At 50.8% G+C, this 27,079-nt stretch overlaps 2 protein-coding genes across 2 annotated transcripts in view; both read left to right on the forward strand.

Annotated features, from left to right (window-relative positions):
* Positions 1-113: 113 nt before the first annotated feature.
* On the forward strand, positions 114-24,397 carry JPH4 (junctophilin 4). The gene is made up of 6 exons (XM_028701678.2): positions 114-1,189; positions 2,178-3,941; positions 4,708-5,497; positions 11,541-11,659; positions 15,173-15,795; positions 22,266-24,397. The coding sequence occupies exons 2-6, from the start codon at positions 3,563-3,565 to the stop codon at positions 22,344-22,346; spliced, it is 1,992 nt and encodes a 663-aa protein (XP_028557511.2). The 5' UTR covers positions 114-1,189; positions 2,178-3,562; the 3' UTR covers positions 22,347-24,397.
* A 1,590-nt stretch (positions 24,398-25,987) lies between these two features.
* Positions 25,988-27,079, forward strand: part of AP1G2 (adaptor related protein complex 1 subunit gamma 2) — a 30,034-nt gene continuing 28,942 nt past the window's right edge. The window contains exon 1 of the mRNA XM_077916893.1: positions 25,988-26,292. The gene's annotated coding sequence lies outside the window, so the exon portion shown is untranslated. The remainder of the gene's footprint in view (positions 26,293-27,079) is intronic.

Consider the following 27,079-nt stretch of genomic DNA (forward strand, 5'->3'; position numbering starts at 1 on the left):
AACCCCAGCCCCCCAAGGAAGGGGTTCTCAGCAAGGGTGGAGCCTGACTGAAGCACAGCCTCTCCCGCCCCCCCAAAACTATACGCTGCGAAGCCGCCCCTCACATCGATCCCTCCTGAGGTGTGGGGCAGGCAATGGAAACGATTTCTTGGTGCGAGGACTCCCCCTTTTAACAACACAGGACACCCCTCTGCACTTCCACCCCCACATCCCTCCATCCCCTTTTTTCGGGGGGGGGGAGGGGGGAGACTTACGCCCACGTTTTCTTGGGAGGCTTCCCCCTCACCATCTGGATCCTTTTCCTCCCCACCCCCCTCGCCATTTCTTCCTCTTACCACCCCCGCTGATCATTTCCCATCTGACAGTTCATCTCCCTTCTTGGGGGGGAGAGAATTTCACATGTGCTCCTTTTAACATTGCCTTCTGTAGCTTCCCCCTCCCTCACCCCACCAGATATATAAATATATATACTACTACTATTCCTCCATTTTGGGGGGAGGGGGGTTATATGGTCCACAGCCTGCCCTTCCCTCCCCCCCCCCCGCCAATGTCTGGGTGAGGGTTCACCCGCCGCAAGCTCCCTTGCCTTGCATTTGTTCATCCTCTGACATTTCCCTGGCACCTGAGGTCCTCTCTGCCTTCTGCCATCTCCATTATCCTGGTTCCTTCTCCCTTCCTTCTCATGTTCCGTTCCAGCTGACATTTTCAGCCTCTCCTTTCCTGGATTTACACTTGCTCTCCGCTTGCCTGCCTTCCTCTCCCTCCTTCCCACCCCCCATCCTCTATATTTCATACTATTCCCACCTGATTTCTCCATTTGGAGTCTACCTCTCTTTTTTTGCCTCTGGCTGGGCTTTTCATTTCTCTCTCTCTCCCCCCAAACTCCTTCCACCAGCCTTTATGCTGACACATTTCAGCACTGCTGCTCCTTGCTGCCGCTTCTTTTTCTCTCTTTTATCCCTGCGGCTCATGTTTCCAGTGGCTATTTTTCTACACAAACCGTCTCCTCCGGCTTCCTGCTACGCTGGGCTGCATTACCTCTCCGACACGGCCAGGCGGTATTCCCAGCTGAGATTCCTTCCCTGTCTATGCGCCCGCTCAAGGCTTGGGTGTGTCTGTTATCTTATCTCGCTTTTCTAGAAGCGTGTGCCTCTTTATTTTCCTCCGCTGGCTCCAGAATAAACTCATGGTAAGTCTGGGATGTGGCCCTGCAGTGTTCCCCCACTCTCTTGTGTATATATCTAGGTAATCTAGTCTGTGCATCTGCAAGCTGTTGTTCCCAATTTCTTTTTCTGCATGCCGTAGTCGTGAAATAAATTTGAGACCTGTTCTTTCCGTTCCTGGGCGCTCGATGCTGTATTCCCAAACGTGCCGTTTCTCCTAGAGATTTCTTTCCGTTTGGCAGGGCTGTTTTCTTTGACATTTCATAGCCAAGGCTTGGTTTGTGCATGTTGTGCATAGATGGGAATCTGTTTTTCCCCCCTGCATCTTTTTGTGGGTCTCTTTTGTATGCTGTTTGTGTCCATCAGAAGAGTAGACAGTGTGTGTTCCTGTGTCTCCATATCTGCAGGCTACTAAATTATTATGCACATGTCTATGAGCAGCCAGCTAATAAGGAATGCTGGTGTGTGTGTGTACAACAAACCCCCCCCCCTTCTACCCCCCTGTGCTAAAACAATGTTTTGTGTGTCCACATTTCTGTATATGTGAGGTGTGTGCATGCACACATAACGCTGACTTAGCGTGCAGTAGTGGTCCCTTCTGCCTCTCCTGCTTATAGGTTTTGAGTGCCCTGCTTTTTTCCCTGAGATCTATTTGATCACCTGTGTGTGCCTTCTGTGTCTGCGATTTTCCGCTTTTCTGCTAGAGTGATGTCAACTTGGCTCCTGCCGCGAATACGTTCTGCTCCTAACGGAACGGGCTTTCTGGTTCTTGTTTACAAAAATGACCCTACGGTATGTGGCCGGGGTGTGCATGCACACGGCGGTGCAAAGGAACGTACGTGTGTGTGTGTGTGTGTGATGCTGATGAGATTGATCCCAATACAGAGCACCAAAGTTAATTCAGTGTACAAACCTTTACGTGCTAAAAGGCATCTCTCTAAGGCTGCCTGCCTGCCTCTCCCTCCCTGACAACTTCAGTTATGTTTGCCTAAAACCATGTGTCTCTTGGTGCAGGTTGTTCCCTACCCGCTGTACCATGTGGTCTCCTTCGGCAGCCCCGCTGCCTCTCCTCCGCCCTGGGAAGAGGCTCCCCGGTTCCTGTGAGCGCCTAGATTTTCTCTGAACAGCTCCTGATGCGCCCAGCTGGGCACTAAGCAGGGAGGCCTGCAGCGTCGCCTGTTGCAGCCGATGCCTGTCGCCCGAGAACCCCAGCTTCTCCATTCACACGTGGCCTGATAACCACCGCCAAGAACCAGCCGAGCCCTCCAGAAGGCTTGCTGACCGACGCCAGTACCACTGCCTCTTCTCGTCCACCAGGTCCTGGGGAACACAATGTCAAAGCCGCCTGTCAGCTCCCAGACTGTCTACTCTCTGTTATAAGATTCCAAGGAGTTCCATCGACCGCGATAACTCCACAATTCCTAACCACCGTATATGCCTGTAAACCGAAGGCCTCGCGGCCCTCCCATGCCTGTAATGGCAAGAGGGCCCTTTTAAGCTCTCTTGTCCAAACCGTGACACCAGCTGTGGAAGGCCGGGAAACAGTCGATTCGAGTGCTTATCTCCTGTTGCCGAAGACCTCTAGGAAAACTGTCTCCGATGACAAGGGACCTCTAGGAACTCTGGAATGTTTGGTGCTAGCCAAAGAAATCCTCTTGGTTTCAGAGCCCTCCTTCTATGACTGCAGTCCAAGAACAACTTGAAGACCCCATAGCTCTGTACAGTTAACACCAGGTTGGGTCTTTCGCTCCCAAAGCACGACAGACCACTAGCCGAAGAACGCTGGGTTTTGGTAGGTGTGACTTTTTGTATGCCTACAGCCGGAGATCTCTTGGAGTGCTGGTGTGCTTGTAGTCAGAAAGCTGTGGAACGGCTGTAGTGTTCTTGCATCTCTACCGGCAGAAACAGCAAGGCCTCCACGCTTCTGTAATTAAAGACGACCCCCGGGTTCGCCTGCAGGTAAACCAAAGGCTTTGGGGACGCCTGTAGCACGAGGAGTGCTAACTTTTAATACAGGTGTTGCTCTACTGCATGCCTCATAACCGCGAAACCTTGGCCTTCTCCTGCAGCCAGCTGCTCTCCTCTGTCCCAGCTAACGGAGAAGCCTTGTGAATCTCTGGTCAGGAAGCCTCCGCCTGCCGGTGGCTCCTTTACATGTCTGCAACCAAAAAAAGCCAGGCCTTGCCCACGCTCTGGCTGTAGCCCTGAAGGCGTATCTCAGAAGAGAAGCAGGAAGGGCTTCCCCAATGCCTGGCTGCGAGGAAGGAGGCTTGAAGGGCTGAGGTCTCTCTGTGTGGGGCAGCGCCATGTAGAGGCGCCCCGGAGGGGGAGCGGAGGAGATGCGCGCAGGGACTCGTGGGTAACTGGAGCCCGACAGGCCGGGGAGCTACGTTACATGAATGTCCAACGGAGGCAGGTTCGAGTTTGACGATGGCGGTTGCTATGTGGGAGACTGGGAGGAGGGCCGGGCGCACGGCTACGGCGTATGCACAGGCCCCGGGGCCCAGGGGGAGTACAGCGGGCGCTGGAGCCGCGGCTTCGAATCCCTGGGCGTCTACACCTGGCCCAGCGGGAACACCTACCAAGGCCACTGGAGCCAAGGGAAGCGGAGCGGGCTGGGCGTGGAGCGCAAGAGCAAGTGGAGCTACAAAGGGGAGTGGAGTCATGGGCTGAAGGGGCGCTCCGGCGTCTGGGAGAGCCACTCGGGTGTCATCTATGAAGGCATGTGGCGCGAGGGCCTGCAGGATGGCTACGGCATGGAGACGTACGCTGACGGAGGTGAGAAGGCCGATAAAAAGCCCTGAGGCAGAGTGGAGTCCTTTCCACGCCGCCCCCCATCATTTGTCCTAGTGTCAAGTTGGCAGTAGGCCCATTCCCCACTTCCCCCACCCACCAAAACACTGTTTTTCGCCATTTCTCCTCTTCCTTCATAGCTTGACCAACTCTTCCTTCTCCGGTTCCCTAAATCGCTTCGTCGCTCTTGCCACACGGACACCAATAGTTCTTCATCACCCAGCTGTTCTCTCCGTTTCTCCCTCTGTCCTTCCATCACAGAGGTGTAGGGGATAGATTGTGAACCCAGGAGTCACGGGTTCAAATCCCTGCTTGGCCATGCAGTTTCAAGAGTAGCCTGGGAAATGCCACTCCTTACTTCAATCAAACCCACCATTCTACCCCTGAGGATGACATACGCTAAATGGATGGGCTCCCCCAAAACCGAAATCAACTCGCTCCCACTTCTCCATCTTGTTTCTTTGTTTTCCTCAGTCCTTTCTAGGTGGACGTTCCCCATAAGGCCCACCATTATTTTGCATCCTTATTCCTTATCCCTTCTCCACCTGCCGCAAGAATAGTGTGGACCTCTGACCCATGTCCCGTGCTCCTAAGAGACACTGGGTGGTCCTCTTGTAACTGGCAGGTTTGGGGGATCATTCCCCTCCTTTCCACTGGGTCAGCTTTCTCTTCCTTTCCCCCACCTCTTGCTTTATGCGTCTCCTGCATCCCCCAACCTGTTCACCTGGCTAACCTCTCTCTTTCTCCACAGGGACCTACCAGGGCCAGTGGCAGTCTGGCAAGCGGCACGGCTACGGCGTCCGCCAGAGCGTCCCTTACCGCCAAGCCGCCCTGGTGCGCTCGCCGCGCCGCACCTCTCTGGAGTCACTCCACAGCGAGACTGACCCCAATGCCCCTGCTCCACCCCTGCCGCCCCCTCCTCTGCCCCCTCCGCCGCTCCCCGGGGACAGCCCGGCCTCGGGGTCCAGGGGCGGCTTTGTCTTGGCCTTCCCCGGCGATCCGGACTTCCCCAAGGGCGCCAAGAAGAAATCGGGGGGCTTCTTCCGGCGTTCCCTGCTCCTGAGCGGGCTGCGGGTGCGCAGGGCTGAGTCGAAGGCCTCCTTGGGGAGCAAGCGAGGGTCCCTCAAGAGCGAGGCCGGGGTCAGCTCGGCCGGGAGCGAGGCCACCACGCTCAGCTATGCTGAGACGGAGCCCCCGGAGCTGCCGTCGACACTGACCATCGAAGGCTCTTCCACCGAGGTCTACGCCGGAGAGTGGCGCGTGGACCGCCGCAGCGGCTACGGGGTCAGCCGCCGCTCCAACGGGCTGCGGTACGAGGGCGAGTGGCTGGGCAACCGCAGGCATGGCTACGGCCGCACGACCTACCCCGACGGCTCCAAGGAAGAGGGCAAGTACAAGCTCAACCGCCTGGTGAGCGGGAAGGTGAAGAACCTCATCCCGCTTCGCCGCAGCAAGGTCAAGGAGAAGGTGGACCGGGCTGTGGAAGTGGCCAGGAGGGCGGTCAGCATGGCCCGGCAGAAGCAGGAAGTGGCCATCGCCAGGTGAGGGCAAACAAGTTGCTTGTGGTTGCGCAGGTGCCGGGAGGCTCCTCCTGTGTAGTTTTATGGGGATGTGGCGCTGAGGTAACGCGAGGTCACGCCAGCCAACTCTTTCAAACTGTGTTGGTCTTGAGAGAGAACTGTGGAACTCGCTGCTGCAAGAGGCAGTGATAGCTGACAGCCTAGATTGGCTCTAAAAGAGACAAATTCAGGTGGCTCCTAGTCGTAATAGCTATTCTCCGCCTCTACAGTGAAGAAATAAGGTAAATTTGGAAAGAAAAGTTAATGTTATAATAATATGCAAAATGATATCAACAATAAGCAGTAGATTTTTGGATTACTTCTGAATACTAGTTGTTGTCAACTGCAGGTGTAGAGAGTGTTCTTGAGTACGAATCCTGCCTGTGGATTTTCCACAGGTGTCAGTCACTGTGAGAACATGGTGCTGGGCTAGATTGGCCATTGGCCTGATTCAGCAGAGCTCTTCTTATGTTTGTATGTTTTTACAGTGGGAGATGGATCACTTGAGGGGTTTTTTTGGGGGGGGGGATTATAAAAAAAAGTTGGGAAAGATAAGAGAGTGGAACAAGTTTTCCACCAAGTTAGAAAAGGGCTTACTTGAGCCCATTATGGAAATGCATGCAAATGCTTTGTTGGCTAGCATTGAAACTGAAATTGTGGCAACAGTAACTTTTGAGAAAGGTGAACTGGTCTGTAGGGCAATATTGGGAAAACAGGGTGTTTGCTTACGACCACGCTGGCACATTGACGTTTTTGAGATAGGTCTGAGGGACCCACACTAAATTTGATACTTCTTGGGATTAGGGGGCAGATTAAATCTCCGCCTTCGGAAAAAAAACAAATTTATTTTGGATTCTAAAATTCACCACCTGGGGATGGCTGTTTTCCTCCCCCCCAAAAAAGTGTGTCTATCTGATGATTCCTGGGCTCTTCTTCAGAAGTGTGGGCCTAAGCCTTTTTTCTGTCCTGTAGATCTGGACTTAACGTAAATAGCCTGAGTCCTTCTGCCTGCCTGCCTAACTTTGCACCCTTCCCTCCAGTTTGGGAGTGCAGGATTATAACCCTGTGGCCCAGCTGGAGTTGGGAGTGCTGCTAGCTGGCTGTGCTTGACTCCTGGCGTTCAAGATAACCATCTTTCCCCCTCCCTCACCACAGAGGCAGCCATTTTAAAAGCAGGACTGGCAGAGCTTCCCTTAAGCGGATCCCTGTCCCAGACGTGGACGGGTACCTTTATAAACTCCTCCAAGCATGCCTCCCGGGCGGAAAATAAGCTATAAAAGTAATTAACCATAGGTGGGAGAAGACCGTAAAGCCTGTGTGTGTAGTAGTTTGCTTTTCTTAAGCTGGCACTTGGAAGGTGAAAGGAATATCAACTCTTGAGGGGCTGCCCCTATGGACTGAGCGTCAGGACCATCTCTGGCCTTTAAAGCAAAGACATTTTGATGGCTCTTGATGCGTGCCCAGGGCTGCCGCCGCTCACTTTTATTTCCTCCTCTTTTTTATCCCCCCCTTTTCACAATATATATATATATATTTTCCCCCATTTGACTCCATGCGCCTTTTAGATGTTCTTAGCCTTCCCTGCTCATCTGACACGCTTTCCACATGGCTCAGTTCCTCCACTTTAACATCTATTCTTCCTTTTGCTCCCTCCTTTAACTTGCAAAATCAATTGATTTCCTGCTTTTCACACGCACACAAAGCTTCAGAAAAGTGTGTGTGGTGTGTATATGGGTGGGGAGAGAAACATAGCTGTCAACGTTTCCCTTTTTTTAAGGGAAATTCCCTTATTCCGAATAGAAAGAAAAGGGAAAATTTGACAGCTATGGAGAGAAGGAAGGGCCATATAGCTCAGTGGCAGAGCATCTCTCTTGCAAACAGATGGTCCCCACTTTCAAAACCCTGGTAAGGTTGTGAGAAGACCACTCCTGGTCTGAAAACCCTGGGGATCCATTGCTGCCAGTCATTGTGGACAATTCTGGGCTAGACGGACCAGTGATCTGACTTGGTGTAAGGCAGATTCCTGAGAGAGAGAGAGAGAGAGAGAGAGAGAGAGAGAGAGAGAGAGAAGGGAGGAAAAAGTGTGTGCCTTGTCAGGGCGGAGAACAGGGAGGCAGAGGCTCCGCCAAGGCCTAGCAGCCTGGTGTAGGCTGCCTGGTCTCCTAGGCAACTGGGCAATGGCAAGGTGATTGGCTAGTGGCTGCTATGGCAACAGCAAGCAGCAGCATCTGCTGGGCATGGACCAAGGCTGGGCTGGGATGGAGAGGGGTGGGAGGGGGGGGTGGGAATGAGTTGGGCAGGTGTGATCTGCACTTGCCCGTGATGGTAGGGGGAGACCATAGGGTACGTTCCCAGAGGGGAAAGGGTGGGGGAAGTTGGCTTGGAGGCGTAAAAGCCGTAGGACGAGATACAGGGTACGTGGAGGAGGGTGAGGGTGGGGGTGTTGGGTTGTTACGTTGTGCAGAAGCAGCCTGTAAGTGTAGGTGGATTGCAGGTTGCTGCGTGGGTGATGAAACAAGGTGTTGTGAGGGTGGGCACGCAGACTGGTGTGTTCTGCAAGGAGCAGAGCAGGCTGAGGGTGGGAGAGGCACTGGCTGTCGAACGAAGCAGTCTTGGCAAAATTCACTCATATATATTTTTTGGTTAGCTTTGTGAAAACGGTTTTTGAAACGTACTGGGGACATGCAGCTATTAAAACACCATGCTTAAATGCTGACTCTAAACACGAGGAGCCGAGTCTCGCTGACGCCGACAGAATTTACCTCTGAGGCACTGCTGCTTAGATGTGTTGAACGTGGTGTGTGTGTGTGTTTCTTTTGGGGTACGGCAAGGGATTGAGGGGTACCTGCCCCCTCCTAGATGTTTCTCATCCTTATCAACTTCTGGAAATTTGAAATGGTGGTACGATGCCCCTCGCTCAAAGACAGACAGCATGGGGGCAAAAAGGACGGGGGCTTCCTTTATAGGACTTACTATTAAAAAAACCGAAGCGATGCTTTAGCTCCCGGACTTCCTGTGAAAGAGGAGCTGTGTCACAAAAGAAACTGGGACTCGGTTTTCTAGGAGTTGAGGCCGTTTCACGCTTGACACATTTTGCTAGGATCCGATTCCCAGAGGTGTTTGTTTTTCTGCTTTCCATCCAAGGTCTCCCATAGCGGCACACAAGAAAAATTAAAAATCTATAGGAAAACCAGCAGATTAGAAAAGAGAGCGACGATGTCAACGATAAAGTTAGGCAGCTGGCAGACAGAACAAAGACCAGAGGAGAGGGACAAAATAGAAACCACAGTATTGTGTCAAAAAGAAAAAGAAATCCCACTGGAAAAGGATGGTCTCCATCATCCTTTGGAAGGAGGAGGCGGCTGTGTCTCTTTGGGGCAGTAGATCCCGAAATAAAGTGCCAGCGTTGGTGTGTATCCTTTCCCCAAACAGGAATGGCAGAACGTTCATCGTGTTTGATGGAGCCCAAAGATAAGCTCTCTGTTTTCTGGGAAATATTTTGAGAAGCAGCAGGTTTCCTAACAGTTATGCATTCTCTAAAAGTCACTAAAATAGCTTGAGGTGTTCAAAAGAGTTTCAGAATTAGTTTGCTGGGTGCTACAGTGACCTGGTTTACACATGACACTAAACCATGGTTTGTTTAAGCCACAGTTCATTTAAGTAACCAGGAATGAACCACAAGTTGTCCCACAGGTGTTCAAACAAACAATGACTTATTTCTCCCCCCAAATTCCCCCCCAACCCCTCTTGTCTCAGGCATTATTAGCTCAATGAGCTTCTGGGATGGTGAAACAACCCATAGTTATGGTAGGATTTACACATGATACCAAGGCCCAGTTAAAATAAACCAAGCTTCGCAAGTCAACAACAATCTATGGCTTCACACTGTGGTTTGTTGGCAGTAACCAAAGCGTGGTTAGGCAATGTTCGGGCAATAAACCATTCTTTGGTTAACCATAGTTTAACAAACCACCGCTTAGCATTTTGTGCAAACTAGGTTTCTAATAGCTATTAGACACATGCAGTTATTATTAATTCACTTTATATCCCCCTTTCCCATGGAGTCCTATGTCCAAAGCTGCTTATAATATCAATACAAACAAACAAAACAAACAAGGCGGACACCATGGAAGGCACCAGAACTAAAACCGTAGGTTGAAATTGACACGTTCTTTATCAGTAACATGTTACTGAACCTTAATAGCTGGTGTAAACAAATAATATTTCAGAGCCTGCCTAAACAGGCAGCATGGTGGCTCTTGCCAGAGACTGCGTCCCAAAATTTTGGTGCTAAAAGGCCATCCTCACACCTCCCCATTAAACCTCTGATGATGACTATGTGGAGAAGAGTCTCAAAGCCTTGGCAGATAGATAGTATATATAACAAAGAAAATACTATTTACAAATTCTGCAATACCTTTCAATAGAAAACCCCAAGGCAGGCAGCATGAATGACAGTGCCTTTGCCAGCCTCCCGCCCTCTGGAAGGTTTCAGGTAGGAGAAGTTGCTTCTCAGACTGTTTTGCTGCTACCGTAAAGGCATTTTCACATACATGAATTCATGAGTTGGTAGGTTGGGGATTGAGTCTGCTTTCTCGGTTTCCTGTCCCCACATATTCATCTCAAGGTCTTCTAAAGTGGCAGTGCCCTCCAGTTTTTTTGGGACTACAACTCCCATCGACCTCTGGCCCTACAAGAGGACGGGAAGAAGTCAGAGTTAGATTAGGCAGAGGCCTTCTTGAAAAGCTTTGCCGTTTATTTGTCCATTTTTTAAAATTTATTATCACAGTGCCGCACCCCCTTTTTCTGAACCCCAAAGCAAGTAAGTAAAACAAAAGTTTGCTGTGCGTAGGAGAACCTATAGCAGGCCAGGTCTGTGCAGCTGGTTGTGTTTGGCCAGTGGAAAACAGGTCGTATTTAGCAATTTGGGAAAGGGAATGAGTTTGGTCGTTACCGCTGCACTGGGAGCTGAGCCTAGGGGGCGCTGCAGGTTGCCACAACTATGACGTAGTGAGTTGTGTAGAGCAGAAGGCCAGACGGGGGTGCCGAATTTTGGGCTTGCACAGGGTGCCACTGAAATTTGAAAGGCCCAAGTCTGCCATTGCTGGACGTAACATTTGACTGGTTGGGGTGCAGGGATCCTGTGGCCCTCCAGACATTTTTTTTTTTTTTTTGCCGGACTACAATTCCCATCAGCCCCAGTTAGTGTGGGTAATGGCTGGGGATGATGGGAGTTGGAGTTTCACAAAGCATCTCAAGCATGGGTAGGCAAACTAAGGCCTGGGGGCCGGATCCGGCCCAACCGCCTTCTAAATCCGGCCCGCGGACTGTCCAGGAATCAGCGTGTTTTTACGAGTAGAATGTGTGCTTTTATTTAAAATGCATCTCTGGGTTATTTGTGGGGCATAGGAATTCGTTCATTTTTTTCCTCCAAAATATAGTCCGGCCCCCCACAAGGTCTGAGGGACAGTGGACCGGCCCACGGCTGAAAAAGTTTGCTGACCCCTGATCTAGAGGGCCACAAGTTCTTCAGCCTTGCATTAGACTGTGTGAGGCAGAACAACTCAGGCAGCTGATTTGGGTGTCATTTTTAAAAAGTTCTAGATTCAGATGGGTAGCCGTGTTGGTCTGACGCAATCAAAATATATATATATAAATAAAGAATTTTAGCACCTTAGGGACCAGCTAAGTTTGTTTTTGGTATAAGCTTTTGTGTACATGCACACTTCTTCTTTATTTTTTTATGTATATTGATATTTTTTAAAGTTGTATTTTGTTTCCTGACCACCAGGAAATGGGACGGGTTTGGTTTTCTGTCCCAGGTGACAAAGTAACTGGGTTTCCTTGTGTACAATACACCTTGAATTTTATTTATTTACTGTTTTGGAAGGGGGGAGATCAGCAGTTGCTGCTCTGCTTGAGGCAGCCAATATATGTTTTGGGCTGGCCTTGAGGGTGTCGTGAGAAAAATGCTCACATCTCCACCTCAACCATGCAGTTCACCGAAGCCCTCTTTCCCTCGCAGAGCCGCTGACGCTCGTCTGAAGGCTGCCGCCGCTCTGGGTGCAGCCGAGAAGGCCCTGGAAGCCGCACGCCTGGCCAAAATTTTGGCTCAAGAACTGCAGCCCATCTTAGCCGAGCCAGGTGAGAGATGTTTGGGGTGGTTTTGGGGGGGGGGAGTGGGGGTTTACCCTGGAAATAAATGCCTCTCTGGCAAATTTTCCGGGAGGAACGCTTTGGGGGTTACACTATGTCTGAGTGTCTCTCTTCCAGGTGGACATGGGGTGGTGAAATTTGACTGGGTTTGCATGTAAAAAGCAAAACGTACCTAACACAGCCTCTCTTTTGAAATCTCTGAATTTTGCAATGTAGTTTTCCGGCCAAGAAATGTGGGCAGAAAATCCACCCAAAGTGTGGATGGAGATGCATGAGATCAGATTAGATCAGATCAGATTATTGGGGGGAAATTGCTTTGCATGTTTGTGTACAAGATTGGGATCTGTGTTGAAACGCTGAGGAATTTTCACGAGGAATGGATTTGCCGGCTGCTGTGGGAAAATGGAGAACTGGACATGAGATGACTTCGTGGAGGACAAAGGCTATCAAAAGCTATGCTCTAGCTTTGCGGTCATAGGCGTTACGTCTCTGAATATCAGCTGCTGAAAATCGCAAGGGGGGAGAATGTGGCTGCGACCATGTCATGCTTGCAGGCTTCCTGCAAGCATCTGGTCGGAAGCTGTGAGAACAGGATGCTGGTTTAAACAGGCCATTGGCCTCATCCAGCGTGCTCGTCTTCAGTTCTTAATATTGGGAAAATGAGAAACCGAGAGAAACAAAAATTGGCAGATTCATCCATCCTTACTTCCATTTGTTTCCTTGGGAACATTTTTTTCTGTAAAGGTAAAGGGACCCCTGACTATTAGGTCCAGTCATGGCTGACTCTGGGGTTGCGGCACTCATCTCGCTTTATTGGCCGAGGGAGCCGGCGTACAGCTTCCGGGTCATGTGGCCAGCATGACTAAGCTGCTTCTGGTGAACCAGAGCAGTGCACAGAAACGCCGTTTACCTTCCCGCCGGAGCGGTACCTATTTATCTACTTGCACTTTGATGTGCTTTCGAACTGCTAGATTGGCAGGAGCAGGGACCGAGCAATGGGAGCTCACCCCGTCGCGGGGATTCGAACCACCGACCTTCTGATCGGCAAGTCCTAGGCTCTGTGGTTTAACCCACAGCGCCACCCGCGTCCATTTTTTCTGTAAGAAGTGCTTTTTATTTTTCCATTTCAAGAGGAATTGGGGTGTACGTGTGGGACCCCTGCATTACATAGAGTATTTCTTATGTTGTTTTCTGGAGTCCATGGACTGATCTTGGTCTGACACAGCAGAGAGGTTGGGATTTTGGTGCAATGTTAGGATTTTGTGTGTGGATTCTACCATAAATCGGCTTTTCCCCCTAGACTCCTCCCTTGCTCCCTCCTGAGAGACGCACAGCCCGCTCAGTAATCCTGGTTTCTATCCCTAATGCTACTGTAAGCTCTTTGAAGGCAGAGATCTTTCTATTTTGCTTGAGGGACTCAGCAAAGTTCCAAGTGTGTTGATGGTGTGTTATTTCTTTCTCTGTGTGTGTGTCTCCGATGTGTCCTGCTTCAAGCTCCTTGGAATGGCAGGAGCCGGATGCAGGTGAAGGTCAACAATTTTTTAAAAACCACCAGTGTCTTTATTCAAAGAAACCAAAACAGCACAGGCCTAGCGATCCCATCAACTCTTCCCTGTAGGTCTTGCCCCAGGGAGGCGAGGACTGAAAGTCTCCCTGCGTTCCCACAGCTCCCGAAGTCCACTCCTCTCTGGAGTGGTTTTCCCAAGCAATCGGAGACTATGTCTGAGCGCAACCAGTCTTTCCTCTGCTCTTTTCACTTCTCTGTGTGTTCTGGGAGACCAGGGAGAGGGAAGCTGTTTGCAGCAGGAGGGGGAGACTCCCTGGTTTCTTCAGCAGCCTGGCTCATCTCTGTCTCCTGCCTCCCTCCTCTCCTGCCTCTGAGTCTGGACTGCTGTCTGCCCCAGCTTCTCCCCACTCACAAAGCCCTGTTACTTCAAGTTCTGTGTGCCCCACCACCAACCCCCTGCTTCTGAGCCTTCTTTCCTTGGGGGTTCCCCAGCTTGTGCCCCCCCTCCTCTGCATCCAGCCAGTCAATGACACGGAGGAAATCAATGTGACAGATAAAATTTCTAACCATAGTCACGTACCCCATTGGAAGTCGAGATGCCTGGATCTGAGTTCAGGGGAAGGGAGCTCTGCAGCTCAGGAGTGCATGCAAAAGGTGGCAGGTTTAATCCTCAAATAGGGTTGGGAAGAACTCCTGCATTAAAGTCTGGAGAGTTGCAGATGAACCCAGTCGCCTGGCTCAGGAAAAGGCCACTTCTTGTGTTGCCAGCTCTGCCCTTCTTCTTCTTTTTGAAATCTTTTTTAACTGCAAAATAATAACAAAGTTCTTTATACAATCTGAATCTCGTGACTCCCCTCCCCTTACATGGGTCCTAATAACAATTTTTTTACCAGGCTACATATCAATATATTCTCCACACTTCTCATAACTATTATACATAAACCTTGTTGCTTTACAAGTGATTCTTACAGTCCAGCTAACGTTTTAATTTGCTTACAGTGTTCTCTTAGGTAAATTATTAATTTTCCCCATTCATTTTAAAAGTCCTTATTTTCTTGATTCCTGAGTCTCCCGGTTAATTTTGCCATCTTGGCATAGTCCAGCTTGCAATTCTTCCTTAGTCGGAATTGTTACTACTTTCTATCTTTGGGCTAATAACAGTCGTGCAGCTGTTGTCGCACTCATAAAAAGTTTTTCTTTGGGGATCTTGGTACCTATAATTCCTAATAAAAAGGCTGCTGGTTTTTTTTAAACAAAAGTTATTTTAAGCATTTTCTTCAATTTGTTATATATCATTTCCCAAAATGATTTTGTTATCTTACACGGCCACCACATATGATAAAAGGTACCCTCTTTCTCTTTACACTTCCAGCAGCTATTTGAACTTGTTGTATACATTTTAGCTAACTTAAAGGTAAAGGTAAAGGGACCCCTGACCATTAGGTCCAGTCGTGGCTGACTCTGGGGTTGCGGCGCTCATCTCGCTTTATTGGCCAAGGGAGCCGGCGTACAGCTTCTGGGTCATGTGGCCAGCATGACTAAGCCACTTCTGGCGAACCAGAGCAGCGCACGGAAATGCCATTTACCTTCCCGCCAGAGTGGTACCTATTTATCTACTTGGACTTGGACCTGCTTTCGAACTGCTAGGTTGGCAGGAGCAGGGACCGAGCAACGGGAGCTCACCCCATCGTGGGGATTCGAACCGCCGACCTTCTGATTGGCAAGTCCTAGGCTCTGTGCTTTAACCCACAGTGCCACCCGTGTCCCTTTTAGCTAGCTTAGTAGGAATCAAATACCACCGGCCAGCTCTGCCCTTCTTTGTCTCTTCCACCTGGAGACAGAATCCTGAGTGCGAGCCCTTCCACCACCTGCCCCAGCTCCCGGCCACCCTGGTTACCGTACCTTGCAATGCCCCACTTCCTGTGCCTTTGAACCAAGGGCTCTGAACCCCTGGCTCCTCCTGCTCTAACCACTAGGCTCCTCTCCTTCCCCAGAGCCCCGCGGCCGGCTAGATTCGGAAGGCACCGACACGGACTTCCAGGAGTACGACAGCCCCCGGGTCTACGAGAACGGCATCACCCCCTCCGACGTCACCCCGGACCCGAGCTTGCCCCCCAGCTACCCTCCGACGCCGCTGCAGCCCTGGCGGGGGGACCCTCGGCGGACTTGGCCCCCCTTGGAGAACGGAGGCCCCCGCCAGCACCTCCCCCCGGAGGCCTCCGACCCTGAGGACGAGTGGGGCTGCCGGGGGAGCTTCCCTTCCCGGACACCGGGGTTCGTCCCCGAGGGGCTGTGGGAGGGGGAGCAGGAGCAGCTCAGCAGCTACGAGGCGGAGGAGGAAGATTACGAGGGGGCGCCCCCACGGCGCCCCCAGCTGGGCAGCCCCGCCAGCGGCAGTTCCGGCAGTCTCCGGGAGGAAGAGGAGGAGGAGGAAGAAGAGGAGGAGGAAGGAGCAGCGGCTTCCAGGCCTTATCCTGCGGAGACCCAGGTGGAGCCAACGCCGGCAGTAGGTCCGGGGGCCCCAGAGCTGGAGAGCGAGGAACTGCCTGGGGGTACGGGGTGCTTCGTGGCAGAGAGAGAGGAGCCCCCTGGAGCTGTGCGGAGAAGGGAGAGGCAGGTAAGAGCACAGGTTGTATGACTTTCCTGCTGCTGTAGCCCTACTAGGCTGCATAGGGTGTGAAACAGGACGGAGGTGCCTTGGATTGTGGCCCCCTCTCTCCTCGGGGGCCACGAGACGCCCAGCTCCCCAGTCGCAGAAGAGGCGGCTGCTTATCAGCAGAGCGTTTCCTCTGCTGACAGAAATGTCCTGGGTTTGTTAAAACTTGGGTGGGGAGACTTTTTCGCTCCCAGGGCCACACGGCCAGGGAGGGGAATCTTCCAGGGGCCACATGCCAGTGGTGGGCGGGGACTGGGGTAAAAGTGGGTAGGGCAACAGCTGTGCTTTTACACATAGGTAAAGGTAAAGGGACCCCTGACCATTAGGTCCAGTCGTAGCCGACTCTGGGGTTGCGGCGCTCATCTCGCTTTAATGGCCGAGGGAGCCGGCGTACAGCTTCCGGGTCATGTGGCCAGCATGACTGAGCCGCTTCTGGCAAACCAGAACAGCGCACGGAAACGCCGTTTACCTTTCCGCCGGAGTGGTACCTATTTATCTACTTGCACTTTGAGGTGCTTTCGAACTGCTAGGTTGGCAGGAGCAGGGACCGAACAACGGGAGCTCACCCCGTTGCGGGGATTCGAACCGCCGGCCTTCAGGTCGGCAAGTCCTAGGCTTTGTGGTTTAACCCACAGCGCCACCCGCGTCCCGTTTTTACACATACAAACCTCTATATCCATCCAGAGGCGCTATCAGAGCTCAAGGGCTCATTCCAGGCAGGCGAAAACCCTCAGGGAGGTTGATGGCCCCGATTAAGTGTTGTGGCCAAGGGGGCGGGGAAACCATTGGTGGGCGGGGCCAGGGACAAAAGTGAGGCGGGGCTATGAATGCCAAGAGGCATTGCCACGGACAGAAAGACTCAAAAGATGTTCTGAAATAGGGCCAGTGAGGGGGCGTGGCTTGGGAGACTCCTAAGGGCCAGAAAGAGGGGCCCAGGGGCCACATTTCTTCTCCAGGCCTCAGGTTCCCTGCTCACCCACCTCTGTTTTAAGGGAGGAGGAGGTGGGAAATAGCATTTTTCTGCCCTGGAGATTTGCTGCCAGAGACAGCAAAATTGTGTTGAATGGTGTAAGGCAGCTTCCACAGCAGGGAAAGGATCCACATTTGTGTTTATAGGAGAAGCCGACGGAGGGGAGCTGGGACTTTTGCCCTCGGGAGAGTGAGGCCTAGTGAGCCCCCTGGAGAGGCATGTTTGGATATCGCAGAACATGTTGTTTCTGTGCTGTCATAACTGCAAACACACAAGCACTGCTGCGATTTCCCAAAAAAGGTTTCCACCATTGCATGTGTTTTGGCAGATGATTAGTAGGCAGGCCATGAGCACGTGAAGCTGTCCCTCGAACGCTGAGGGAAAACTGAGCAAGTGGAACGTCTACATCTCACGCAGATCTTAAAAGGCACAAAACCTCTGTTAAAAGGGGTCAGGACGACGTTTTTGTGGCACAAAATAGGCTGTGTGTTAACCGTCCATTTCAGCCCTTCATTTTCTCCCCAGTGATGAGGAAAATGCTTACTATTTCTCAGATTTGAATAGAGTAATGGCCATGGAAGATTTTCTGAATCCCTAGAGCGAGGGTGAGGAACCTGAGGCCTGTGGCCCTTATGTGGCCCTCCAAGCTTTCCAACCTGGCCCTTGAGAGACTCCCAAGCCACCCCTCTCACCAGGCCTACTTGGCAACCTCTTTTAAGTGTTTCAGTCTGTGGCAATACTTCTTGGCTGGAGGCCACGGGCTGGGTGATACTTGGTTCTCAACATCACGATATATCAGCAGCTAAATATTGTGATATACCGATATATCACAACATCTGAAATAAGGATGGAGCTCTATAGAGGCATTGGCTGGTTTCACAGTTTTTCCTGCATTGCGATTTTTGCATAGCGCACACATCATGATTTGCAATATAATGCCAGGTCAAAAATTATGAAACTGATATCACAATATGGACTGGTTTTGGATGATATGTTGATAGCCCAAGGTGGGAGTGTGGAAACTAGGGACCTGTGCAAGGCTCACCTTTGCATTCGTAGCTCCGCCCACTTTTGCCTCTGGGCCCCGCCCACCACTGGCTTCTCCTCCCCTTTGGCCCTACAGAGCGAGCCAATTAACCCTGTATTTGGTGCCTGTCTATTCACTGCTTCTAACGAAATTATGAAATTTGGGGATCGGTGGGGTGGGGGGAAATGTCCTGCTTCACATTTCTCCTCTACCTCGCTCAGCCCCACCTTCTGCTGCCCCTTCTGGTCTGGGGCACTAGGAACCCAGAGGACGACTCGGCACCCAGCTCCCATAACCCAGTTTGCACCCGCAGCCACCTGGGATACTCAGGTGTCATGCAGCTTAAAATCCCTGGGCTGAGTAGCAGCGAAACCAAAAACTGGGGCAGTAGAGCTTCGCTGTGCTGTCTCTCAGCATCTCTTTAAGGTGGGGTCTCCCCAGAGGCCTACAGAAGCCCTGCAGAGGCTTGGAGATTTGCCCTGGTGTTTTGAACACAAGAGTATGGTGGGAATCGCAGCGTCGAGCCGTAATCTGCGGAAAGAAAAAAGCGCTTTTCTCTGCATAGACAGATGCTCCCACCCCCAAATATTCCCCTTTTATAAAGCAGGGGATCGAAACACCCCCAAACCTCTTTTCCCAGCACCCCACCCCACACTCAGAATCTGTAACTGTGCCCCTCCTGCACGGAGCTAGGAATAAGACCAGGGAGTCCTTGCCCCATTCTGACCCCATAGGTCCGACCTACTTCCTCTGAGGAAGCAACAGTTCAATTGTTAGGTCTTTAAGGTGCCACAAGACACCATTTTTTGCTACAAAAGACTGGAAGTAATTAGATCCTAGCTAGTTCCCTTCCTGTGGGTCCTCATCAGAACCTTTTGCCCTCCATCCTCTCAACCCATTTCCTGAAACTGTAATAGTCCTTTGCTTCCTAAGCCCCACTGCCCTCGAGAACAGAGTGTCTGGCTTCCACCGCTGTCCCCTTCCGTTGTTTTCTCTTCCTGCCTCCCTCCATTTTCTCTATTTCCTGAGCTCCACGTTTTGTTCTGAGTTCCTTCCCCCCCCCCCTTCCCCTGGACCTAGAAGTGATGATACTGGCAGGAAGAAATGGGAGGGGCCGGAGCGGTGGGAGGGGCCTAAGTGCCAGGCCTCCAATGGGGATTGGCCGGCATTCTTCCTCCCGTCTCATAGCAACCAGCATCCCGCACTCAGCAGCATCCCTCTCTGGTCCCTCCTTCCCTACTGCAGCAACGCTTGGCCCTGCCCATCGCTGGAGAGCCGCAGTGGGGGGCACTGGGAGTTTGCTGGCAAGCAGGACTGCGGGTCATAAATAATCCAGAGGTCCTGGTTGCGAACAGCAAAGAGGGCAGAGCTGCGTCCAGCCACCCCCCAGGGGCCGCTCTCCCTTTCCCAAAGAGCTCAGGAAGAGTAGACGATAATCAGGTATCCGGGTGAAGGATCCGTTTGGACATTTGCCCACCCTTTGTGGTTGTCAAGAGCCATGTGGACACCCCACACCCGTCCTGTGTGTTGTGCCTTCCCCCCCCCCCATTAAACGCAGCCCCATGTGACTGGCTGGAATGCTGACTCCCGAGTAATTCGCCCCACTGTTCATTTATGAGCGGAATTGCACATGAAAGGATGGCACCCTGCCGAAAGGAGGAGAAATAGCTAGCCCCTCCTCTTCCCAGCAAGGAGGCTGGGGGTGCCTGATCAGCACCCACCCATCGCCTTCCCAAATGAACCCCCCCCCCCCGGGCCTCTCTCACTGCAGCAAGAAGGGGAACGCGAGAGGAGGGCTCACTACACAGTCCGTCCTAAAACCAGAGCACTTCGCCAAGGCTCATTACGACTCAATATTCCGATTCAAATTCCTCAGCAGGGCCCTTCCTCAACCTGCTGCCACCCGGAATCTGGTGCTCAGATATATCACTCCTGGACAGGGAGGTTCCATTTTGATATTGCTTACAGAGCGCTCTTACGAGGCGCGGCTTCAGAAGAACTGAAGACGGGCAGGAAGCAATGCCAAAGCTTCCATTTGCCAGCTGTGCTGCTGAGCCTTCCCCAGGGAGACATGCTGGGTGATGTCTGCATCCTTTTTTTTTTTTTTTTAATAATATTTATTACTTTTGCAACAATTTAAACACTTACAAAAAAAAAGCAAAGAAAAAACAATACATTACAATACAAAGACACTACATAACACTAAAAACTAACAAGACAAAACAAAAACAATTTAAAAACACATCAAAAAAGAAAAAGAGGGGGGGAAAGGAAAAAGAAATTTCAATATCTTATCTTTCTTTCACATATTTCCACGACCTCCTCACGCCTCCCTTTTTGTACTCCACTTCTATTAATTATTTCAGCAATTCCTTTCCATCTTCCCCTGTTTTCTGTCCTATAATTATCTTAACACATTTTAACCTTATTTTTCCATTAATACTCTATTAATCTATTTGTACTTATTTCCTTATAACCTTTCTACTGAAGCCATATCACTTCATTCCAACGTTCTTCTAACATTCATTAATTTTACAATATTTCTGTAAATAGTCTTTAAACTTTTTCCAATCTTCTTCCACCGACTCCTCTCCCTGGTCTCGGATTCTGCCAGTCATTTCCGCCAGTTCCATATAGTCCATCAACTTCATCTGCCATTCTTCCCTGGTGGGTAAATCTTGTGTCTGCATCCTTTTCACCCAGGATAATAATAATAATAATAATAATAATAATAATAATAATAATAAAAAATAATAATAATATTTATACCCCGCCCATCTGGCTGAGTTCCCCCAGCCACTCTGGGCGGCTTTCAATCGAGTTTTAAAAACAATACAGCATTAAATATTACAAACTTCCCTGAACAGGGCCGCCTTCAGATGTCTTTTAAAGAGAAGGTAGCTGCTTATTTCCTTCACATCTGAAGGGAGGGCAATCCACAGGGTGGGTGCCACCACCAAGAAGGCCCTCTGTCTGGTTCCCTGTAACCTCACTTCTCACAATGAGGGAACCGCCAGAAGGCCCTCAGCGCTGGATCTCAGTGTCCGGGCTGAACGATGGGGGTGGAGTCGCTCCTTCAGGTATACAGGACCAAGGCCATTTAGGGCTTTAAAGGTCAGCACCAACACTATGAATTGTGCTTGGAAACGTACTGGGAGCCAATGCAGATCTCTCAGGACTGGTGTTATGTGGTCCCGGCGGCCACTCCCAGTCACCAGTCTAGCTGCCGCATTCTGGATTAATTGCAGTTTCCGGGTCACCTTCAAAGGTAGCCCCACGTAGAGCGCATTACAGTAGTCCAAGCAGGAGATAACCAGAGCATGCACCACTCTGGCAAGACAGTCCGCAGGCAGGTAGGGTCTCAGCCTGCGCACCAGGTGGAGCTGGTAGACAGCTGCCCTGGACACAGAATTGACCTGTGCCTCCATGGACAGCTGTGAGTCCAAAATGACTCCCAGGCTGCGCACCTGGTCCTTCAGGGACACAGTTACCCCATTCAGGACCAGGGAGGGATGGGGGAACCTAATCTCCAGGTGGCCTCGTAGCTCTCATCAGCCCCCGTCAACATGGCCAGGGGAGCAATGTCTGGAGGGAGGCTGATTCCCCATTCCTGTTCTGCAGCAGTCCAGCTCAGAGCTGTACCCGCTCCCCCAATTTGAAAACTATATGCTTTGTACCTTCCCTACCCAAGAATTCTGGGAATTTTTGCCACAGTGCTATGACTTTATTTGGCTAGCAAGCCCTGACCCTTTCTTAGCGATCCTCAGTTGGGTTTATTTATATTACATTTCCCCCCCACTGCTCTTCGTTGCAAACCACACCAGGAGGATATCAAGAGGAAACAGGCCTTCAGGTTTTGGGATCCCCAAATCATTTAGTCATTTGCAATGTCGACGTTAAGTGCCTTGAATAGGACTCAGAAACAAATAGCTTGTCCCAATGATTAATCTGAAGGCTTCATGTTCACAGTCTGAAGACGTTTTGGCACCCCTAAATGTTTGTATCAGCACCAGTGATACTTGTACAGTGGTACCTCGGGTTACATACGCTTCGGGTTACATACGCTTCAGGTTACAGACTCCACTAACCCAGAAGTAGTACCTCAGGTTAAGAACTTTGCTTCAGGATGAGATCAGAAATAGTGCTCTGGTGGCGCAGCGGCAGCAGGAGGCCCCATTAGCTAAAGTGGTGCTTTAGGTTAAGAACAGTTTCAGGTTAAGAACGGACCCCTGGAACAAATTAAGTACTTAACCCGAGGTACCACTGTACTCAGAAATATGCAAGTAAACGTTTTTTTAAAAGAGGGGGGAGAGAATCGAGCGCGAATGTTCTGCAGAATGTTTGAATCTGTGCGAAATTTCGTTTCAAGTTTTCAACGGATGTGGACCAGTCTTTCTGCCTGACTCCTCCCCTTTCCCCCTCTCTCTCTTCCAGGGAGCCCACCCATTGGTCGTTGCTGCTGTCCTGTTGATTGATGTGAGTCTGGCCTACCTGTTCTCCCTCCTCCTCACTTGAGATGGGTGGGGGCAGAGGGGGTGCCTTTGACCCTGTCCCCCCCCCCAACGCCCCACGACGACGGTTTGGTAACAGACTCCGATCTCCTCCATCCTCTGCCTTTCTTCCTGGAACCCCCCCCCCCTTCTCTTTTTTCACTCGTCTTTACACCCCCCCACCCCTTTGCTGCCTCCTTCCTCCTCCTCAACCTTTCTAGATTGTTTACATACGAAGGGCTCTCTTTCTACTGGAGATTTCACTGTTTTTTCTTGCTCTTTTTTCCTGGTCTTTTCACCCCAGCTCCATAATCCATCTTTCTTAACCCACACTTTGAAACTCGGGCTGGGGGGGGGGTCTTTTCACAATTATCTTAATGGGGGGAGTTGAGACCAAGGGGGCGAGTTTTGAGCCTTGTGGGGTTTTAAAACATTTTGGGGGACCACGGACTGTAGGGGACCCCAGTCTTGCCTGCCTGCCATGAAATTGCATCCCCGTTGTCTTCTAAGGAGTCGATTCAGAACTCTCCCCCCACCGTCTAAGGAAGATTTGGGGGGGTTGATACTTAGCAAAGCCCTGCCCCCCAACCATTCCAGTACACATGAACATTAACACCCCCCTCAAGAGATGCTCCACACAAGTATAAAGAAGGGGGGCAATCTGTTTGCTTAAAGAAAAGGGTATCCAATTCGTATTTGTTCCCTCCCCACATTTTTTTTCCTACCAGCAGATGGCGCCGAGAGAAAATGGACACCCATCCCAAGAATGGGGCTCCTTTTAAACAGAGTTTGCAAAATCCTTTCTCCCCCTTTTTTCCACATTCATATTCTTACTTTCTATCTCTCTCTCTCTCTCTGCCACATCCTTTCCCTGAGGGAACCGGAACCTTCTTTTCAAACAAAAACAGACAAAAGAAGAAACAAAAAACAAAAAAAGGAGAACTTTTTATTTACGCTTTTATAAACCTTTTTCTCGCAGCGTTTGAATAATTAAAAATAAAAACACTATAAATTAACGAGAGGGTGAAAGGGAGATTCCTGTTAGCTTCGGAGAAGGGGGTACTGTTCGATTCCCATATACAGGAAGTCCCAATATGGAAAAGTGGGCATTTGCTAGGCCATACTAGGAATTGCCCTTTTTTCCCCTTGCAGCAGAATTGTGATAGGCAAAAGGTAGGGTGCCCTGCTGTGTATATGACAGGTGGGAGTGTAGCACCTTGGGGTGCCCCTCTGCCACCCCTGCATGGGGCAAGGGTGGCATGAGGCCAGCGCCGGGACAAAAGGAGCAAAAGGAGGATGTCCCACCCCGAAGGAGGTTTGGAGAATGAAGGGCCTGACCGTGAGGAAAGGGGAGATCTTGCCTTCTAGAGGGTATAAGAGTTGACCCCTATGGGGGCAAAAGTTGTGTGCCTTTGGAAAGAAGTGCAATAGGAGAGACCCTGCAATAAAGGGGCTGAAAAGAGGAAGTCCCGCCTTTTTCAGGGCGCTCGAGAGTGCAATACAGGAAGTCCTGCCTTACTGATGGCAAGGAGAGGCAATTTAAGGGCAAAAGAAAATAATAAAAAATAAAAAAGAGGGCTTTAAAGGGAGTCAGGTGGGGAGGCTCAGTGGGGGCCCCCTGCTGCATCCCTTCATGTTCTGGGTGACTGGGAACCAGAGAGGGGAATCGGTAGATACAGGATGACGACGGAGGTCCTCTAGTGTATTTTGGGGGGTGTCCTCCACAAGGAATCTCCCGCTCAGCCCCTCCCTGGATTCTGCATGAGGAAGCGACTGATCCTTTGCTGCGTGCTGTGTATACTGAGAATGTCTGTATAGCCGACAAAAAAAAAAAAAAACAGGAAAAAAAATCCCTTCCCTAGAGTTTTCTACCGCCTGCCCCCACCCCGTCTCCTCCAGTGCTTTGCTCCGGCCTTGATCCGAAGACTTCCCTTCCCTACCCTGCCCCCTCTTCTTCCTGGTTTGCCTTTTTGACTGGATATTTCTTATTTCGTGTCTTTGGGATTGACAAAAAAAAAAACATTAAATAAGTCTTGCAGGAAAAAAAATAATTTAATAAAAATATATTAATAAAAAGCTTGGAAACGGAAGGGTGTTTCATTTGGGGGAGCAATGCTATGTGTAGTGATGACAGGCATATATTTTAATTACACACCACCCCAATCTCGTGAGTGGCGTGAGATTCCAGGAGCACCAGGCATGCTTATCGGAGTCCGTGTTTCCTTTTGAACTTTTGAGGCGCAGCAGAGACTCTGGTGTCTTTATGATACATGGTTTTATTTACACTTATCTCCAACCTGAACCCTAGGATGCAGGGGCTTCCAGCATTACACCCCAAGAGGGTCCCCACAGATCAGTAATGTCATATATGATTTATGCTGTGCTTGCGATGTTCTATTAGGTAAAGGGACCCCTGACCATTAGGTCCAGTCGTGACCGACTCTGGGGTTGTGGCGTTCATCTCACTTTATTGGCCGAGGGAGCCGGCGCACAGCTTCCGGGTCATGTGGCCAGCAGGACTAAGCCCCTTTTGGCAAACCAGAGCAGCGCACGGAAACGCCGTTTACCTTCCCGCCAGAGTGGTACCTATTTATCTACTTGCACTTTGAGGTGCTTTCGAACTGCTAGGTTGGCAGGAGCAGGGACCGAGCAACGGGAGCTCACCCTGTCGCGGGGATTCAAACCGCCGACCTTCTGATCGGCAAGTCCTAGGCTCTGTGGTTTAACCCACAGTGCCACCCACGTCCCTGATGTTCTATTACATCACTGTTATTTATTGTTAGTAAGCTGCTTTGGGATTCATATGAATGGAAAGCAGCATAGAAATTCAATCCATCCATCAAATCAGTGAAATCCACCAGCAGGTCCCATGCACAAGAACTCTCCTCTCCTGCAGTTTCCACAGAGGCAGAGCATAGCCAGCAAGACTGGTAGCCACCAGTAGCTCCCCGCTCTGTGATTTTGTGGAATCCTCTTATAAAGCCAGCCAGGTTGGGACCAACACTGCTTCAGGTGGGAGTGAGTTCCATAGATTAACTATGTGCTGGATGAAGGATTTCCTCGATTCTTTCCCAAAATGCCCAACATTCAGCTTCAATGGATGTCCGTGAGTCCTAGTGTTATGGGGGGGTGTGGACTTTTAACTACCCACTTTATACATAACACAACATACACAGTTCTATAAACTTATATCACATTCACTTCTTACTCGCCTTTTCCCTCAATGACACCCCCTCACCCCCCGCAAAAGCGGCAATCTTTCCTCATAGGCGCTCTATCTCCTTGGATCACTTTGGTTGCTCTTCTGGTTGTTTGGAGAACTTGAACGTTGGTACTCTTCATTACAACACCTTTATTATTTAAAAGGTTATTATTATTATTATTATTATTATTATTAACATTTCTATACCGCCTTTCATCTGAGGATCACAGGGCGGTTTGCAATTTGAAAACATAAAAATACACCCTGTAGTGACAGACCAAAACAATACACGCAACACCATGAAACAGTTTAGAAGAGCAGACTTCTTATTTTCCAAAGGCCTGGGAGGAGAGGAACGCTTTTGCCTGGCGCCTAAAGATAAGTAACAAAGGCGCCAGGTGAGCCAACCTGGGGAGGGCATTCCCTTTCACCTGAAGATGGTATTAAAAAAAAAATAAATGTGGCAAGTTTGGGGATGAGGTCAAACTCGGAAGGTTGCAACACAACCTGCTGTGGCTGTAGAGGCCACAAAATAAGAACAAAAAAACAGAACATTTTGGTCGGTCTAATGAAGGTATTGCCCTAATACGGATTTTGAGGCAATCCTTCCTATGGGCCAACCTGCCTACTTTTACCCCAGGCTGCTTCCTGCCACCTATTGCTCCGCTCGCTTCAAGATGTGCCAAGGCAGCCAGCTGGGCGCCCTCCGCTCATTCGGCTGAACGGGAGCCCCGGGCCTGGGCCTTGCGGACCCCGGCCCTGCCAGGAGGTAAGCGCACAACAGCCCTGCAGTGTAGCCCGCCGCCAGCATTGCAAGCCCTGAGCCCGGGCTGGGAGGCTTTGCGGCCCCTCCCCAAATAAAACGCCGCTCCAGGTTGTTGCAGCAGCAAAGGCAGCTCGGCTTGGCCGTTTCCTTTCCCCCCCCCGCGCCCCCCGGTCTGACCCAGAGCTCAGTTGCACGCACAAAACCCCGCGCCGACCCAGGCAGGGAGCCGCCTTCAGACGCGCAGGAGGCGGGGGGAACCCCGAAGAGCCGGAACTATTTATTTCCGCCAAGAAGGTTTCGGGGGCGGGTGGGAATGGGAAAGTCCGATGCACAAACGTTGAAATCCCGGGTTTCTCCATGGGAGGGCAGTAGCCGCTTCCGCCAAGGGTCAGCGAAACCGGAAGCCCGGCGGAGGTAGTCCTGTCTAGAGGTTAGCTCCATGTCCGTGGTTGGTGGGAGCGTCGCCGAGGAAGTGGGGGGCGTGGTCTAGTCCTCTAACCTGCTGCGGCGCTCTGGCCGCGTCTCTATGGCTGCGCTCATAAAGCCTTATGGAGAAGTCCCTGGGCTGCTCATATATTATATAACATTACAGAGAGATATTATAGAGTCCTGCTGGCTTCTCTTTCTCTCTCTCTCTCTCTGGCCAGCCGAAGGAGCTGTTCGACAGTGAAACAGACTCGCACAAGAGGTGGTGGGCTGTCCTTCCTTGGAGCATACCCTCCAACATTTCTCCGATGAAAATAGGGACGTCCCATTCCTTAATGATTATTTTACTATTTATACTCCACTC

The sequence above is a fragment of the Podarcis muralis genome, chromosome 13 (genome assembly GCF_964188315.1).
Source record: "Podarcis muralis chromosome 13, rPodMur119.hap1.1, whole genome shotgun sequence".
In the NCBI taxonomy this organism is placed as follows: Eukaryota; Metazoa; Chordata; class Lepidosauria; order Squamata; family Lacertidae; genus Podarcis; species Podarcis muralis.

Excerpts from the sequence above, each read along its gene's own strand:
- JPH4 (XM_028701678.2), top strand. The coding sequence starts at position 3,563 with ATGTCCAACGGAGGCAGGTTCGAGTTTGACGATGGCGGTTGCTATGTG. Across the intron at positions 11,660-15,172 it reads GCCCATCTTAGCCGAGCCAG|AGCCCCGCGGCCGGCTAGAT; the intron begins GTGAGAGATGTT and ends CTCCTTCCCCAG. Across the intron at positions 15,796-22,265 it reads TGCGGAGAAGGGAGAGGCAG|GGAGCCCACCCATTGGTCGT; the intron begins GTAAGAGCACAG and ends TCTCTCTTCCAG.